The sequence below is a fragment of the Muscardinus avellanarius genome (genome assembly GCF_963383645.1).
Source record: "Muscardinus avellanarius genome assembly, chromosome: 3".
Lineage (NCBI taxonomy): Eukaryota > Metazoa > Chordata > Mammalia > Rodentia > Gliridae > Muscardinus > Muscardinus avellanarius.
In genome coordinates, this window is record NC_137788.1 from 135266007 (window position 1) to 135279436 (window position 13430).

The 13430-nt window shown below is 56.0% G+C and overlaps 1 protein-coding gene across 6 annotated transcripts in view; it reads right to left on the bottom strand.

Annotated features, from left to right (window-relative positions):
* Positions 1-3146: 3146 nt before the first annotated feature.
* Positions 3147-13430, bottom strand: part of TLE3 (TLE family member 3, transcriptional corepressor) — a gene marked incomplete at both ends in the record, with an annotated part of 46379 nt that continues 36095 nt past the window's right edge. For 2 of the 6 annotated variants that reach the window (XM_080691066.1, XM_080691065.1), the window contains 12 exons: positions 3147-3254; positions 4217-4293; positions 5294-5444; positions 6102-6249; positions 7103-7350; positions 7711-7960; positions 8871-8947; positions 9829-10028; positions 10740-10881; positions 11037-11189; positions 11764-11814; positions 12771-12890. In XM_080691066.1, coding sequence (XP_080547192.1) covers positions 3147-3254; positions 4217-4293; positions 5294-5444; positions 6102-6249; positions 7103-7350; positions 7711-7960; positions 8871-8947; positions 9829-10028; positions 10740-10881; positions 11037-11189; positions 11764-11814; positions 12771-12890 — 1725 coding nt within the window. The remainder of the gene's footprint in view (positions 3255-4216; positions 4294-5293; positions 5445-6101; positions 6250-7102; positions 7351-7710; positions 7961-8870; positions 8948-9828; positions 10029-10739; positions 10882-11036; positions 11190-11763; positions 11815-12770; positions 12891-13430) is intronic. The other 4 variants (XM_080691070.1, XM_080691069.1, XM_080691067.1 and 1 more) reach the window with 4 other exon arrangements.

The following is a 13430-nucleotide window of genomic DNA, read 5'->3' on the forward strand; positions in this document are numbered from 1 at the left end:
TGAGGCTCGTCTCCCCAGAGGGCGTCTCCATAAGCCCGAACAAGAGCATCCTTCCCCTCCCCCACCCCCCTTAGCTGTCTGTTCTAGGTAGTACTGGGCTTCATTCTCAGATCACTTCTCCTTTTTCAAATGTCAGTTTTCTCCTTGCTTGAAATGATAGCAGGCAATTGTTTGGGCTGACTTATAAGGACTTTGATAAAACAAGGAACTGGAAAGCGCCTTTGCGCTCAGTTCTAGCAGTGCCTCAAGTCCAAACACCTGGGAACCAGCCCGAGTATTGGTGATTACCCTCCTATCCGCACTGCCTTCTGGGGGGCCCTGGCCTGCCCCTCCTTGCCAGCTCCTTCTGTGAGCCTTCTTTTCTCAGCTACTCAAAACACACCTTCATGATCAGAACTGAGGGGCTCCCGGCCACGCTTCAATTTAAGCTTTAAAAATGGTACAGTGTAAGTCGGGCATGGTGGCATATGCTTGTAATTCCTGCTCTTGGGAGGCCAAGACAGGAGGATCGTGCAGGTTTGAAGCCAGCCTCAGCTGGCTTAAGAGACCCTGTTTCCAAATCAAACATAAAATAGGTCTGGGAGTGTAGCCCGGAGGTAGAAGCCCCTGGGTCCCATCCCCAATATCACACACACACAAAAAATGTACACCTTGCAGGGCATGGTGGCGCACGCTTGTAATCCCAGCACTTGGGAGGCTGAGACAGGAGGATCGCACAGATTTGAAGCCAGCCTCAGCTACTTAGCGAGGCTCTCAGCAACTTAGTGAGACCCTGTTTTCAAATAAAATATAAAATAGGTCTGGGAGTATAGCCTGGAGGTAGAAAGCCTCTGGGTTCCACCCCCAGTACCATAAAAACAAAAAAGTACAGCTTTTCAGGGTAACAGTGTTCAGAAACACTATGAAGTTTCATTTGAAGTTCATTACATATTTTTTTTCCTTACCAAGTCTTGCATGAACAGCAGTTAGCTTCCTGGGTGTGACTGCACCCTGTATTGACTGCCACCAGTCAGAGGCAATCCTGGCTTTCACCCCACTGATACCCTGTGCTTAAACTGGGAGGTGACACTGTCCTGAGGTTGTGGGAAACATTCCCTTCAACTGTCCCCCACAACCAGTGAGTGTGGGGTAGGAGTGGGGCAGCCTGGGAGGTACATGGATGTGTGGTTGTTTCAAGGAGGGCCACCCCAGCTCCAGCGTGCAAGGCCCACCCTGGCCCCAGAGCTTCCCAGGCTGGCTGACACACTTCCAGGGAGGCAATTAAAACGCGACAATCAAACCAACCTTTAAATAGTAACTTTTAAAAATATAAAAACAGCTCATTACAATGACTTTTCATTTTCTTTTTTTCTTCAGGAATAACTTTCTTCTACCCTTGCCCTCCATTCTGGCTAGAGCCTTAACAAGAGGTGGCGGATGAACCTCTGGGACCCAGAGAGACACACACACACTCCAGGCGTCCCACGTTCCATCTCAGATACAGGGTGTCGCAGTGACTCCACGTCAGGACCTTCACGTTACAGCGGGGTGCTGCTCAGCTGCAGAGCACCTGAAGATGGGCAGGATTTTCTCGGGAACCCCTCCCTCCTCCTCACCAGACTGAATCACACATTATAAAATAATCCATAAAAATGCAGTATAAAAATTATCTTCCATATGCTACATCCACAGAGAGCCCACCACCAGGACTCACACGGCCTTTAGCTTTTCTTTAAAAGAAGAAAAAAGACCAAAACAAAAACAAAGTCCTAATACCTCAAACACTAGGTACCAAAAAGCAGTACCTACAGGAGACAATACTCTACTGGAAGCTGTCTGGACCACATGTGACTGAAAGGGCAAGAACCCACAGGGTGCTCCGGGATGTCAGTGGCCCCGCTACCCAGCCCCAGGACACCACGGGAACCCAGCTCCTCAACGCACAACCCTGCAGGCAATGTCGTCCTCTCTGGGGAGAGGAAGGGGCTGAAGGCAGGAAAGGGGAAAAAGGCATTTTATAAAAGAACATCAGTTCTAATTCTTTTTATTCAAATTTAAAAAAAAAGAAAAGAAAAAAGCACCCACATCAGTTGCTGTTTTCTCTGGTAGCTCCCTGAGCTGAGTGAGCTGCTATGCTTCCTCTAATGTGTCCATCTTTTTAGGCCAGGTCCAAAGAGTAAGAGGATGGGGAGGAATTCCCGTGAGCCTCCACGTCTCATCACAACGACCAAGTGTGCACCAAAGAGAAAGAAAGAGAGGGGGAAGAGACTGGGACAGAGCCAGACACAGCCTGAGAGAAAGGGAGATGCTAGGCGGGGTGAGAGGCAGGTAGCGCGGCAGGCCCATGGAAAAAAAACACCATTTCCACAGGCCACAGCCCAGGCCGGCCACTCTCAGTCCTGTCCACCAGTCTGTCTGTCTGTCTGTCCCTCCATCCAGACCCCTTGGATGATGCCCCAACCCGAACCCCAGTGGTGTGGACCACGCTCACCCCAGGGGGCACCTCGGGTGGCCCCTGCTCCCCTAACCCGTTCTACCCACTCTTTCTGCTGCTCCCTCCCTAGCCCCTTCCCTGATGGGAATTTCTGTTAAAAAAAAAAAAAAAAAAGCCACCACCACCACGAGTGGATTACAAATACAGCAGGCGAAATGCACGGACACTTCCGCTGGGAAGGGGCCTCCTCCCCACCGACCAGTCCGTGGCAGGAGTCTATTATTTACATTTTTCACAAAGTTTGTGCACTGCACAATTGGGAACAAGATCCTCCCCCTCCCCAGCACGACGTGGTCCCCTCCAGCATCCCCAGACCCAAGGCTGGGAGGGGACAGGTCGAAAGAAGGGGAGGAAGAGACAAAGATTCAGGAGGGTATCTGTGGGGATCGGAGCCATAAGCCTCCAGATAAATCTATTTGTAGTATCTGCCAGCATTGTTAAGGAGGAAGAGGAAGAGGAGGAGGAGGAGAAGGTCCATCCGAGTCTGTGAGATACATCAACCCATGCGCAGGAGTCCAGGCCGAGACGGTGCGCGCCCTCTCAGCCGGCCAGAGCGCAGCCCGGAGCTGCTCACGGCCTGTCCTCCACGGTCCTCGGGGGCCGCGCCCGGGGTCCCCCTGTCAGAGCCGAGGCGCTTTCTCCCAGAGTTTGACAGCCTGGTTAGAGTCCTTGTTTAGTAGATGACCTCATAAACTGTGGCCTTCTTGTCACCAGAGCCTGTTACGATATATTTGTCATCCGCTGAAATGTCACAACTCAAGACAGATGAGGATTCTTTAGACTGGAGGAGGGAGACAAGGGGAGAAGCAGGGAGGCGTGGGGAGAAGAAAAAAAGACAGGAATTCATTTTTGGAGTCCTTCACAGCTCTTCGATGTTCTCTGAATGAAATCACCCTGCTTCACCCCTTGTGGCACCCGCCCAGGGAGCGCAGTGCAGCTGAGGGGCAGAGATCACGCTCCGTGAGGCCCTCCCGCCGGCCCCTCCACAGAAGCAGCCCATCAGCAGGCTCCGAGGGGATCCTCAGAATAACTTATAAGGATGGAACTAGGACACCTGGCATGAGTGTCTCTTCTGGGTTCACAGACAGGAAGGAGCATTTCTGAGCCAGAGCAGGTGTCCATGGCCAGACCCTCAGCCCCACAAGCCAGGAAAAGGACTGGAACAGAGTTTTGAAGTGCTCCGCGTGTAGCCAGAGACTCTGAAAGGGGCATGTGTGACATGGGCACACTAGACGTTTCAGCCCTGGGTCAGAAAGTTAGCCTTTTGGCTGCCAAGAGCTCAGGAGTGTGATTCACATGTCAAAGAGTGATTGTTGAGAGGATCTGGAGAATGTCCTGAAAGCTTGCCCCTCCCCAGCCCCTCTTCACCCTGGACCGCCAGGATGGTGCTCCTAGTTTGAACACGTGACAATGGCTGAAAAGGGCTGCTGTGTGCTCTGGACACTGGGCAGTGCCCAGGCCAGAGCAGGAAGCACTTCCTCCTCCTCACTCTCTAGATCCCCCCAGGTCCAAGGTTAAAAACCCTCACCCTCAGGAGTCCGAAGCCATCAGTGGCAGTGTTTGCTGTGGCCCCCAAGCCCTCTCCTCTGCAGACCCCATCTCGGGTCCCCATCAAGAAAGGGCAGGAAAGGGGCTGGAGGAGGGGTCTGCTCCTGGCTCCAGGGTCCCCCTGCTCTGCTTCCCATGATTCCCCACCACCCCTGGCCTGGCCTGGCAGTGTAAGGACTGGGAGGCAGGCGGTACCTGAAAGATGCTGGCTCCGTACGGCGTCCTCCAGGCGTTGAGGAGGTTATCTTTCCCAGTGCTCACAAACCACTTTCCTGCAGACAGGAGGCAAAGGAATCATCAGGCCATGGCCCACTGCCCTCTAGAGCAAGACCTGCCCGCAAGTGGCTGCAGGTGGACCCCCAGAGAATGCCGAGGGGCGCAACTGAGTGTGGTAGCAGAGGAAAAGGTAAGATCTGTGGTTCCTTGGGGTGATGACACTCTCCTAAAAGATTCTTGGTGAAGCCAGGCGTGGTGGCGCAAGCTTGTCATCCCAGCACTTGGGAGGCTGAGACAGGAGGATCGCGCAGGTTCAAAGTCAGCCTCAGCTACTTAGTGAGGCTGTCTGCAAGTTAGTGAGACCCTGTTTCCAAATAAAGTATAAAGTAGGTCTGGGAGTATAGCCCGGAGGTAGAAAAGCCCCTGGCTTCCACCCCCAGTACCACCAAAAAAAAAAGATTCCTGGTGAAGTCACTAAAGTCAATCTACTACTGGAAGGAGGTAGCAAGTACTAGAAATAGCAGAGCCAAGGATTCTGGAGACCCGTCCAAGACGGCAGCCAGCAGACTCTACTTCCAGGGGGATGCCCCTCCAGGTGCCTGAATGTGTTAACACACAAATCCTCCACAAAGCCGCAGGTGGGCACTGCACTCTTTCTAGCCAAGAACACTCAATGGGGCTCAGAGAGGGTGAGATGTGTTTGCAACCACACAGCTCTCAATGGAGGAAGAGGCTGCATACCAGCCTGGGCCTGTTGGGTGTAACCACTAGGAAATCTACTTAAGCTGCTTCCTGTCCTTAGCTCTAGGGCGCCAAAGAGGGGTTCTAGAGCCCAGGGCCCCGAGAGCTCAGTGCCCTGGGAGTAACACCTGCACGTATGGGGCAGAGATGAAGGAGCAGATCCCTATGGGGCGCTGAAGTGCCCAGCCCACGGCTCCAGCCTGGCTTGAGGCCCAGCTCACATGGCTGAGCGCATTTCTCTAAGCTCTGGCCCTCGTCCGCACCCAGGACGCGGCCCTGCACTCCCGCTTCCCTGCAGCCTGGGCCCGGGCTCACCACAGTAGGCAAACTTGAGGGACAGCACGCAGCTCTCGTGCAGGTGCAGCTGGTACTTGTCGGGCTTGGTGTGGTGAAGCACCTCCACGTTGCTGCTCTCCATGCCCACGGCCAGCCACTCTCCGGTGGGGCAGTAACCTAGCGAGAAGATCTGCGGGGACATGGCAGCTCAGCGCCCTCTGCCCCCGGGGCCGGGCAGCTCCCCGGATCCGGCTCGGGTCCGGAGGACTGCCACCATTGGCACGCCAAGCCCGAGGACGCATGCCCACCACCCCAGGGCCCCCCTCTATGGCGTGTACGGGGATCTACTCTAGGAAGGAGGGGGTAGAACCCGGGTCCAAACAGGGAGGCACAGACACTTCACTCCCAAGAAGGTTGCTGCCTCTGTGACTTTCCCTCCTTGAGAAAAAAGTGAGCAAGAGAAATTTAGTACTAAGGTACTAAGTCTGTAAGACCAAGATATTAAACTGAAAAAAATAACAACCAACACCTGGCGCTTGCTGAACGCTGCTGTGAGCCAGGCTCACGCCCAGGGAACCTATCAGGTGCTCATACTAGACCCAGGAGGGAGCTACTGCTGCCATCCCAGGAAGGAGGAGGTGGCGTGGAATCCCTACAGCCCGTGTCCAAGGCCTCATCCACTGTTCCATTGCTGTTTCTTCCGGGAGCCTTCCCACATGGCCCAGGGTGGCCTCAAGCCTCTTGGCAATGATGGCCTTGTGAGGGACCCTTTGTCCTGAGCTTGATGCTAGGGCCCCGGAGGGGCAGGGGCAATGCACCGTGGTAGGGCAGGGTCCCGGGTGCACACCTGGGAGGTAAAGTCGTGCTGCTGCAGCTGCCGGCCCTCCCGCAGGTCCCAGGAGCGCACCGTGTTGTCCAAGCCCCCAGTCCACAGCTTGGTGCCATCATGGGAGATGTCTATGCAGCTGGCCCCGTCCGTGTGGCCTTGGAACTGCCTATAAAGCCCAAGCAGGGAGGAGGGATGAGCCCCAGGGAAAGCCGGGATGACTGGGAGCCATCTAGAGAGCGAGCCAGCCCTGCCTCTGGGCCAGCAAAAGAGGAAACCGAGGCCCAGGATTGCACCCTGTGCTGTGAGCCCTTAGTGAGCCTGAAGCAGCGCTAGGCTGGGGCTTCCACCTCACTCCCTGGGCCTTGCCCAGGGTCAGGTCCCCTGGAAAAGAAGTGCAGTCAGGGGACCTAGCACAGGCCCTTTAGTGAGCCCACCCTGCTCTGTAGGAGACAGAACCGGAAGCTCAAAGGTGAGGAAGGCCCTGGAGAATCGGAGATGAGTCACAAGGAGAAAGCAGCCCCTACCTTCAGGACACTGCTCCTGCAGTTGCTTAACCTAGCTTCTCACCCTGAGCAACTGCAGGCCGCGGACACGACCGAGCTCAACGACCACTTGACCAACACAGTGGGGACCCAGAGCCGACCCAGGCTGGGCACTGCTGCCCACTGCCGTGTGACCCAGAGGACACCACCCTGTGCCCAGCTCACAAAGGGGTAAGGTGACTGGCACGGGTCATTGCAGAGATGGGACTGGAGCGCAGCAGCGCTACCCCGGAGGTCCCACATCCTACTACCAAGTGAGGCTGCTTCTCCGCGTCCTGGTCTCTCCCACAGCTCTGCCATCTCCACTGATGCTGGCTCCGCCTTCTCCAAATTCCCAGGGCCAAGGAGCCCTTGAGAGGAGCCAAGCTATCACTTCCCCTCATTTGAGGCCACTCCAGCCATCCTCCAGCGACCTCAGGGCCAAGGTCAAAGCAAAACGCACTGGGCCAGCCAGGTGCCACTCTAGCACAGCCTTACCTGACCAGCGTCTGGTTGTGCAGGTCCCAGACAGCGATGTTGCCATCACTACAGCAGGAGAAGCAGACTTTGGCATCGGGGCTGATAGCCAGGGCGTAGCAGGCGGGGGCCGAGGAGGTCAGCTCGGCCTTGATGCGGGGCGTGGGCGACGCCAGATCCCAGATGGTAAGTGTGCTGGCCTCGCCACCCACGATGAGCGTGCGCCCATCGGGGAGCAGCTTGCAGGAGCGGATATAGTTGTCTCTGTTCTGGAGGGAGAAGGGACAGGGTTAAGGACCGCCCACACTTTCTTTCCTGGGAACCATCAAAGTCACATCTAGCGACACCTAGCACCCTTGCCACCTAAGCTCGCAGCCTCCCCCACACATGGGAGCTGCTGTGTCGCATCTGAAATTCACACCCCTTCAGTCTTTCCCACCTTCAAAAACTCCAGGAGATCAGGGTCATCCCCACTCGCTGATGGCAAAACTAGGCCTCAGGCCCGCCAGCCCAAAGCAGCTCAGTCAATCCAGGGCTGAGCTAGGTCAAGTCCATGAGCTCTCCCCTCTGGCCCAGGCCGCTCACTGTCCTATAACAGCTGGAGATGTCTGTAGCCTGGGGGTGCTCACCAGGCAGTCCAGCTGGGAGATGGGGCTCTTGCTGCCTGGCTGGCTGATATCCCAGATCTTCACGCAGCCCTTGCCACCTGTATAAACGTGCCGTGTGGGGTTGCTGATGGTCACGGCACACACCACCTCCCCATGGCTAAGCGTGTTGATCTGCCGGGCATGCCTCGGGATGCCAGGGCCTGCCAGGGCGTCGTGGGGGAAGGGCACCGGCTGCATCTGCCCATCAGCGCTCACGTGGAAGGAGTATGCTCTGAAACGGCAGCAAACATCACTGTGAGCCATCGATCCCCACCTCCCCTAGTTCCTACGGCCCTGCCCAGCTCAACACATATGACCCTACCAGTAGCCCTGCCTCCGGGCTTCCTTACCCTAAATCTTTTAAATCCCCAAACCTCATCTGCAAGGAGGGTCCCATTCTTGAATTTTACTCCCACGGACACATCCTTGCTCTAAACCAGATCACAAGCCCTGCAGGTACGATAGGATGCCCTTTCTCACCATCTAAAAAGCCTCTCATCATGCCAAGCCTGGAAAGGACAGGGCTAAATTCCACCCCCTGGCTTAGCATCCAGTGGTGCGAAGGAAGGGATCTGCCCACCCCTGTGAATGCAAACTGTGGGGGACACATCGAGCCACGGGGTGCCTGCCCGCTACTGTGGTTCCTCCACACATTAAGATTCTCCTTGCTGATGTGAGCTCCCTAGAAGCACAGAGGAGTGTGTCTGCATACGAGTGTTAAGCATATACCTATATTTGCTCGGCCTTTTAATTTCCCAGCGACCACAGAGGTGAGGGGCAAAGGGAAAGTGTGCCCTAGGGGGTGGGAAACGCCGGAGGCAGAAAGGGATATGGAACAGCAGCAGGGCCAGGGACCTTCCTAGCAAGTACGGCAGCTCTATGGACTTCGGTCAGGAGCGCTCCTTTCCTTCCCAGAGCCAGGTGATTCTATACTCATCACCCTTCAATTAGAGGGAGGCTTGGGGGGCTGGTTGGGAATGTGACTTGGCAGCAGCGTCCTGGGGCGACAAGCTAGTCTAAATGTCTCTGGAGTGACAGACACCTTTCCACAGGGAGGTGCACCCAAGCGACCTGATGTGGGGGCGGGGGATGCCCTCCCCTGCCCGTCTACAAAGCATGCAAGAAACACAGCTAAAGCTTACGGTTTCCCTCCAGGAATGGAGGCAAGGCTGGAGGGCAGGCCCGTGGCCCGCATCGGGGGATGAGGGTCAAAGCCAACCTGTGAAGAAAGACGAAGGAGCCTCAGTTAGAGGTGCCCTCGCAGCCCCTCCACAGCTCCTCCTCTGCCCTCATGCCCTGCACAGCCCGGCCTTCCCAGCACCAGCCAGGTGGCAGGGGGAGGCAGCAGTCCAGACCCCCAACTCTGATCCAGGATCCTCCTGGCAATTAGAAAGGGGGATTACCCTAGGCACAGGAAGTAAGGAGAGAAACTGCCCTGAAAAGGGGCCTCTCCACCAACCCAGACCCTCACTATTCATCCATTATGACAGGCAACTCTTGTAACAACCAGTTACCAAAGCCCTTCTCTGTGCATGGCACTCAACTCTTATTGGGATTTCCATTTCCTCACCAGGGCAGAAAGAATGCATCAGCCCCGAATCCCACACTAGACAGGAGCAGCCCAAGCTGCTCCTTGGGCATAGTGCTGCATGCCTAGAATCCCAGTACTTGGGAGGCTAAGATAGAAGGCAGGCAGGCTCCAGGAAGCCTCAGCAACATTGCAAAGCTCTCAGCAACCTAGGGACACTTTGTGTCCAAAGTAAAAAGGGCTGGGGGTGTAGCTCAGAGGTAGAATGCCAGTGGGTTCAATCCCTAGTTTCAAAAATAAAAATAAAAAAAATAAAAAATAAAAAAAGCAGCAGCCCAGGGAGGCTGCACAGCAATTAACAAGCCAGTAAGCATGGAACCAGGCCTGCTGATCTCAAAGTATGTATCCCTCCAGCTAAGGCCAACTTTCCCATAAATGTTCTCCCCAGGAAAGCTGTCTGGTTTTGCTGACCTGAGTTTCCTCTTTAAGCACGTAGGGAATGCCACTCCACCTCCCAGCTGCTCCCTACTCCCTTGCCCAGTCCCCAAAAAGGAGCCAAAAGGTCTACGTACAGCTCCAAAGCTCACCATTGGCGATCGGCCATAGGCGGCGGCAGCAGCGGCGGCGGCGGCGCTCATCTGGGGTGGGATGTTGTGGAGGCTGGCATAGGCGCTGGGGCTGGTGAGGGAGCCGTTCATCTCGTGGTGGCTCATCATGGCAAAGGGTGCCGCGTAGGAGCTGGTGATGGAGATGGGGGTGCGAAGGGCCGAGGCTGCAAAGAGGAGGTGGGTATCAGCGGGGAGGTGGGCATCCAGGGGAGTGGGCCCCTCCTGCCAGACAGAGCCCTGCTACCACCTCGCCCAGAGGCGGGCCTCTGCATTCCATAGATGCTGTTCTGGACAGTCCTCTGGCGCTGAACCCGCCTGACCCGGATCCCAATCTTCAGCCAAGAAGGTTACAGTGGGGAGATGTGTCTGCCCCCCCCCCTTTTTGGTGGTACTGGGGTTCTTGGAAACCCTTCTACCTCCCGGCTACAATCCCAGACCTATTTTTATATTTTTATTTGGAAATAGGGTCTCTTAAGCCTATTAAGTCTCTTCAAGTCTGCGCGATCCTCCTGTCTCCACCTCCCAAGTGTGGGGATTACAAGCGTGCGCCACCACGCCCGGCATGTCTATCCCATTTTACAAAGTAGGACATGGAGGCTGTTCAGAGTCTCATAAACTAGCAACAGGGGTGGGGGCAAGTCTGGGGTCCCTGATCTGACACTCCCTCCTTCTATACACCTGGCCCAGCAGTGGCCCCCAAAACCCTGTGTTGAAGGCTCAGGTATCCATGTCCTTGGTAAACCAGACCATGAAGCCCCCAAGGGCAGGCCCTTGGGGAGGTCCAGCTCAGACACACTCGATGTGCTCTGGCCCGTCCACATGGCCCCATCCCTGGCCTCCCCTCCACCAGCCCTGCCCAGCCGCATGGTGCCTACCCATTATACCTATCGGGTCCATGCCTGGAGGTTTGCCTGGCATCGACCGGAGCCCCGGGGTCGTGCTGGTGCCTGGAGTCGGAGCGTCATTTCTTGGGGTTGGCGTATTGGACTTGAGACCAGGGGTAGAGGATTTGTCATTCTAGGAGGGGAGATGCAAGAGAAGCCACAGGCATTCCTTTCTCCCAAGAACTGGGCACAGGTTTTCTACACCACACCTCCCCACAATTAGCCCCCCCCAACTTCCCACCCCCTCCCCTGGCTCCTCAGAGTGCCTCCAGGGAGGAGCCCACATACATGACCCAGGTCTTTGGTCTTCGAGGAGGGTGTGCTGCTGGACGAGGCCACCGAGGCGGGGCTGGTAGGGGCATCCTTCTTCAGGCCTCGGGCCTTGTCCAGACCATTTTCAGGAGGGGAGTGTGCAGGGCTGACCCGGGGCGTCGCAGGGTCCTGGAATCACAAGGGATGTAGGGATGATGCTCTGAGAGCCAGGACCAGGCTAGAGTCTTCCCTGCCCTGGGCATGGGATCAGAGGGGGCACAGGAGATGGGAGAGGAGCTTAGCTGGGGACTGGGGGCCTCAAAGTGTGGCAACTAGCTCTCCATCTAGTCTGGTCTCTTCATTCCACACGTACCCCGGGGTGACTGAGTCTGCCTGGGGTGCAGGGAGGAGTGGCCTGTCCCAGATCAAACACAAATTCAAGACCCAAACTAATGAGGCCAGACTTGGCCTCATGAAGATTCTCTCCAGCAACTCCCATGTTGCCGCAGCGGACCCCCTGAGGGGATCAAGATGGGGAGGGAGCAGGGCTGACCTGGAGGGCGATAAGAAATAGGTGACCCCAAACTGGGATCACAGGAGGCCCTCAGCACCCACAAATGTCCTGCCACCATGCAGCAAAGCCCAGCACTACTCATTTCTCTTGCCTGCCTGACACCAAAGAGCAGCGGCCTCGGTGTATTACTCAGTCAAGTGATCCGGAGCTCACCACCCCAAACTCCCTGTGACCTGGGCCTGCCCTTACCTCGTTGGAAACATCCACCACCAGGTCATCACTCTTGTCCCCATCGCTGTCCTGTAACCGAGAGAGAAGCCCACCGGCCAGTCAGAGCCACGTCCTCCCCAGGCCAGCCAGGCCCTGACCACCCAGTTCCACCACTGTCAGAAGGAGTCCTTCTGCCGGGCATGGTGGCGCACGCTTGTAATCCCTGCACTTGGGAGGCTGAGAGAGGAGGATCACACAGGTTCGAAGCCAGCCTCAGCTACTTACTAGTGAGACCCTGTTTCCAAATAAAATAGAAAATAGGTCTGGGAGTATAGCCCGGAGGTAGAAAGCCTCTGGGTTCCACCCCAGTACCACAAAGAAAAAAAAAAAAAAAAAAAAAAAAAGGAGGAGTCCTTCTGACAAAGGCAGAAATCACTTCCAGGGACCAGAATCCAGGCTTATGCTGCACCTGGTGCCTTCTGCCAGCAGTGTTCCAGGGCCTGTAGTTCCTCTGCCACCATGCCCAAAGGTGACTCAGGGACACCTGCCCCATCCCCACAGTTCTGAGCCCCTCCCCCACAGCCTGCCCTTTAACTCATCTCCAAAGCCATCACTCAGGAGGCTGCCTGACTGTCATCTCAGCTTCCCACACTCGGCAGCTGAGGGGGGCTCAGTGCACGACGCCCCTTGCCTCTCAGGTCCTGCTCGGCCTGGCAAACACTTGTGAAGACAGTGGCCGAATTCTAGCCAGGAGGCATCACCTTCTAAGGCTATTAAAAGCCTTGGCTGAGTGGCTGAATGCCTGGGACAGCTTCTGAGGACTGCAAGGCCAATGTGTGGGGCCACCAGGGGCAGTGCCCTGGACCAGACTGGGGTTCTGGGAGTCCTGTGATGGCTCAGTGGCTCAGGTGCTCACAACTTGCCCCCGTTGCACCAGTTCCTCTCCCACTCACTGTCCATCCCCTGAGGGCTTGGGCCACAGCTCGGTCAGACTGGGCCCCGTCCTGCCCAGTGAAGCCCAGGGCTGCCTGCCCCCACAGACGTACATATCGGCTCAGGCTGTCCTTCTCTTCTGCTTTCCGCTTCTTGGCTTCTAAGCTGTAGTCTGCAGAGCCCCGGTGCTTCTCACTGGCCCGGAGGCTTTCAGAGGGCGACACAGAATTATTCTGGAAGAAAAGGATTCAAGGCCAAAAGCTTGTGCTGAGTCTTACATCTCACGAGGCCTCCAAGACAGTTAAACACAGGTGGCACGAGAGGCCAGAAAAGGAGAGGGAACCTCCACTGTATCTGCAGATCTGCTCACCAGGAGCCTCCCGCAAGGAGCTGAGCCCTTCCCAGTCCCTCCATCCGCACCTCAGAGAGCTGCCCCTGAGCATCCTTCTTTCTTTTTGTTTTGCAATACTGAAGGTGGAACCTCAGGGCCTTGTGCATGCTCAGTAAGTGCTTTACCACTGAGCCACACTCCCAGCCCCTTTTAAGGTTTCACTATGTTGCCCAAGCTGGCCTTGAACTTGTGATCATCTTGCCTCAGCCTCCCCAGTAGCTGGGATTACCAGTATCCACCATAGATCCTCAATTTTCTTCTGCAGCAAGCAAATTTATATTAAGTAGCCTTATGTGAGGCCTAAGAGCCTTCTACCTTTTGGCCTGAGAGGCCAGGCCCCATGGAGGCAGGGAGATCTGGGGTGGCTCACCATCCTCTTGCA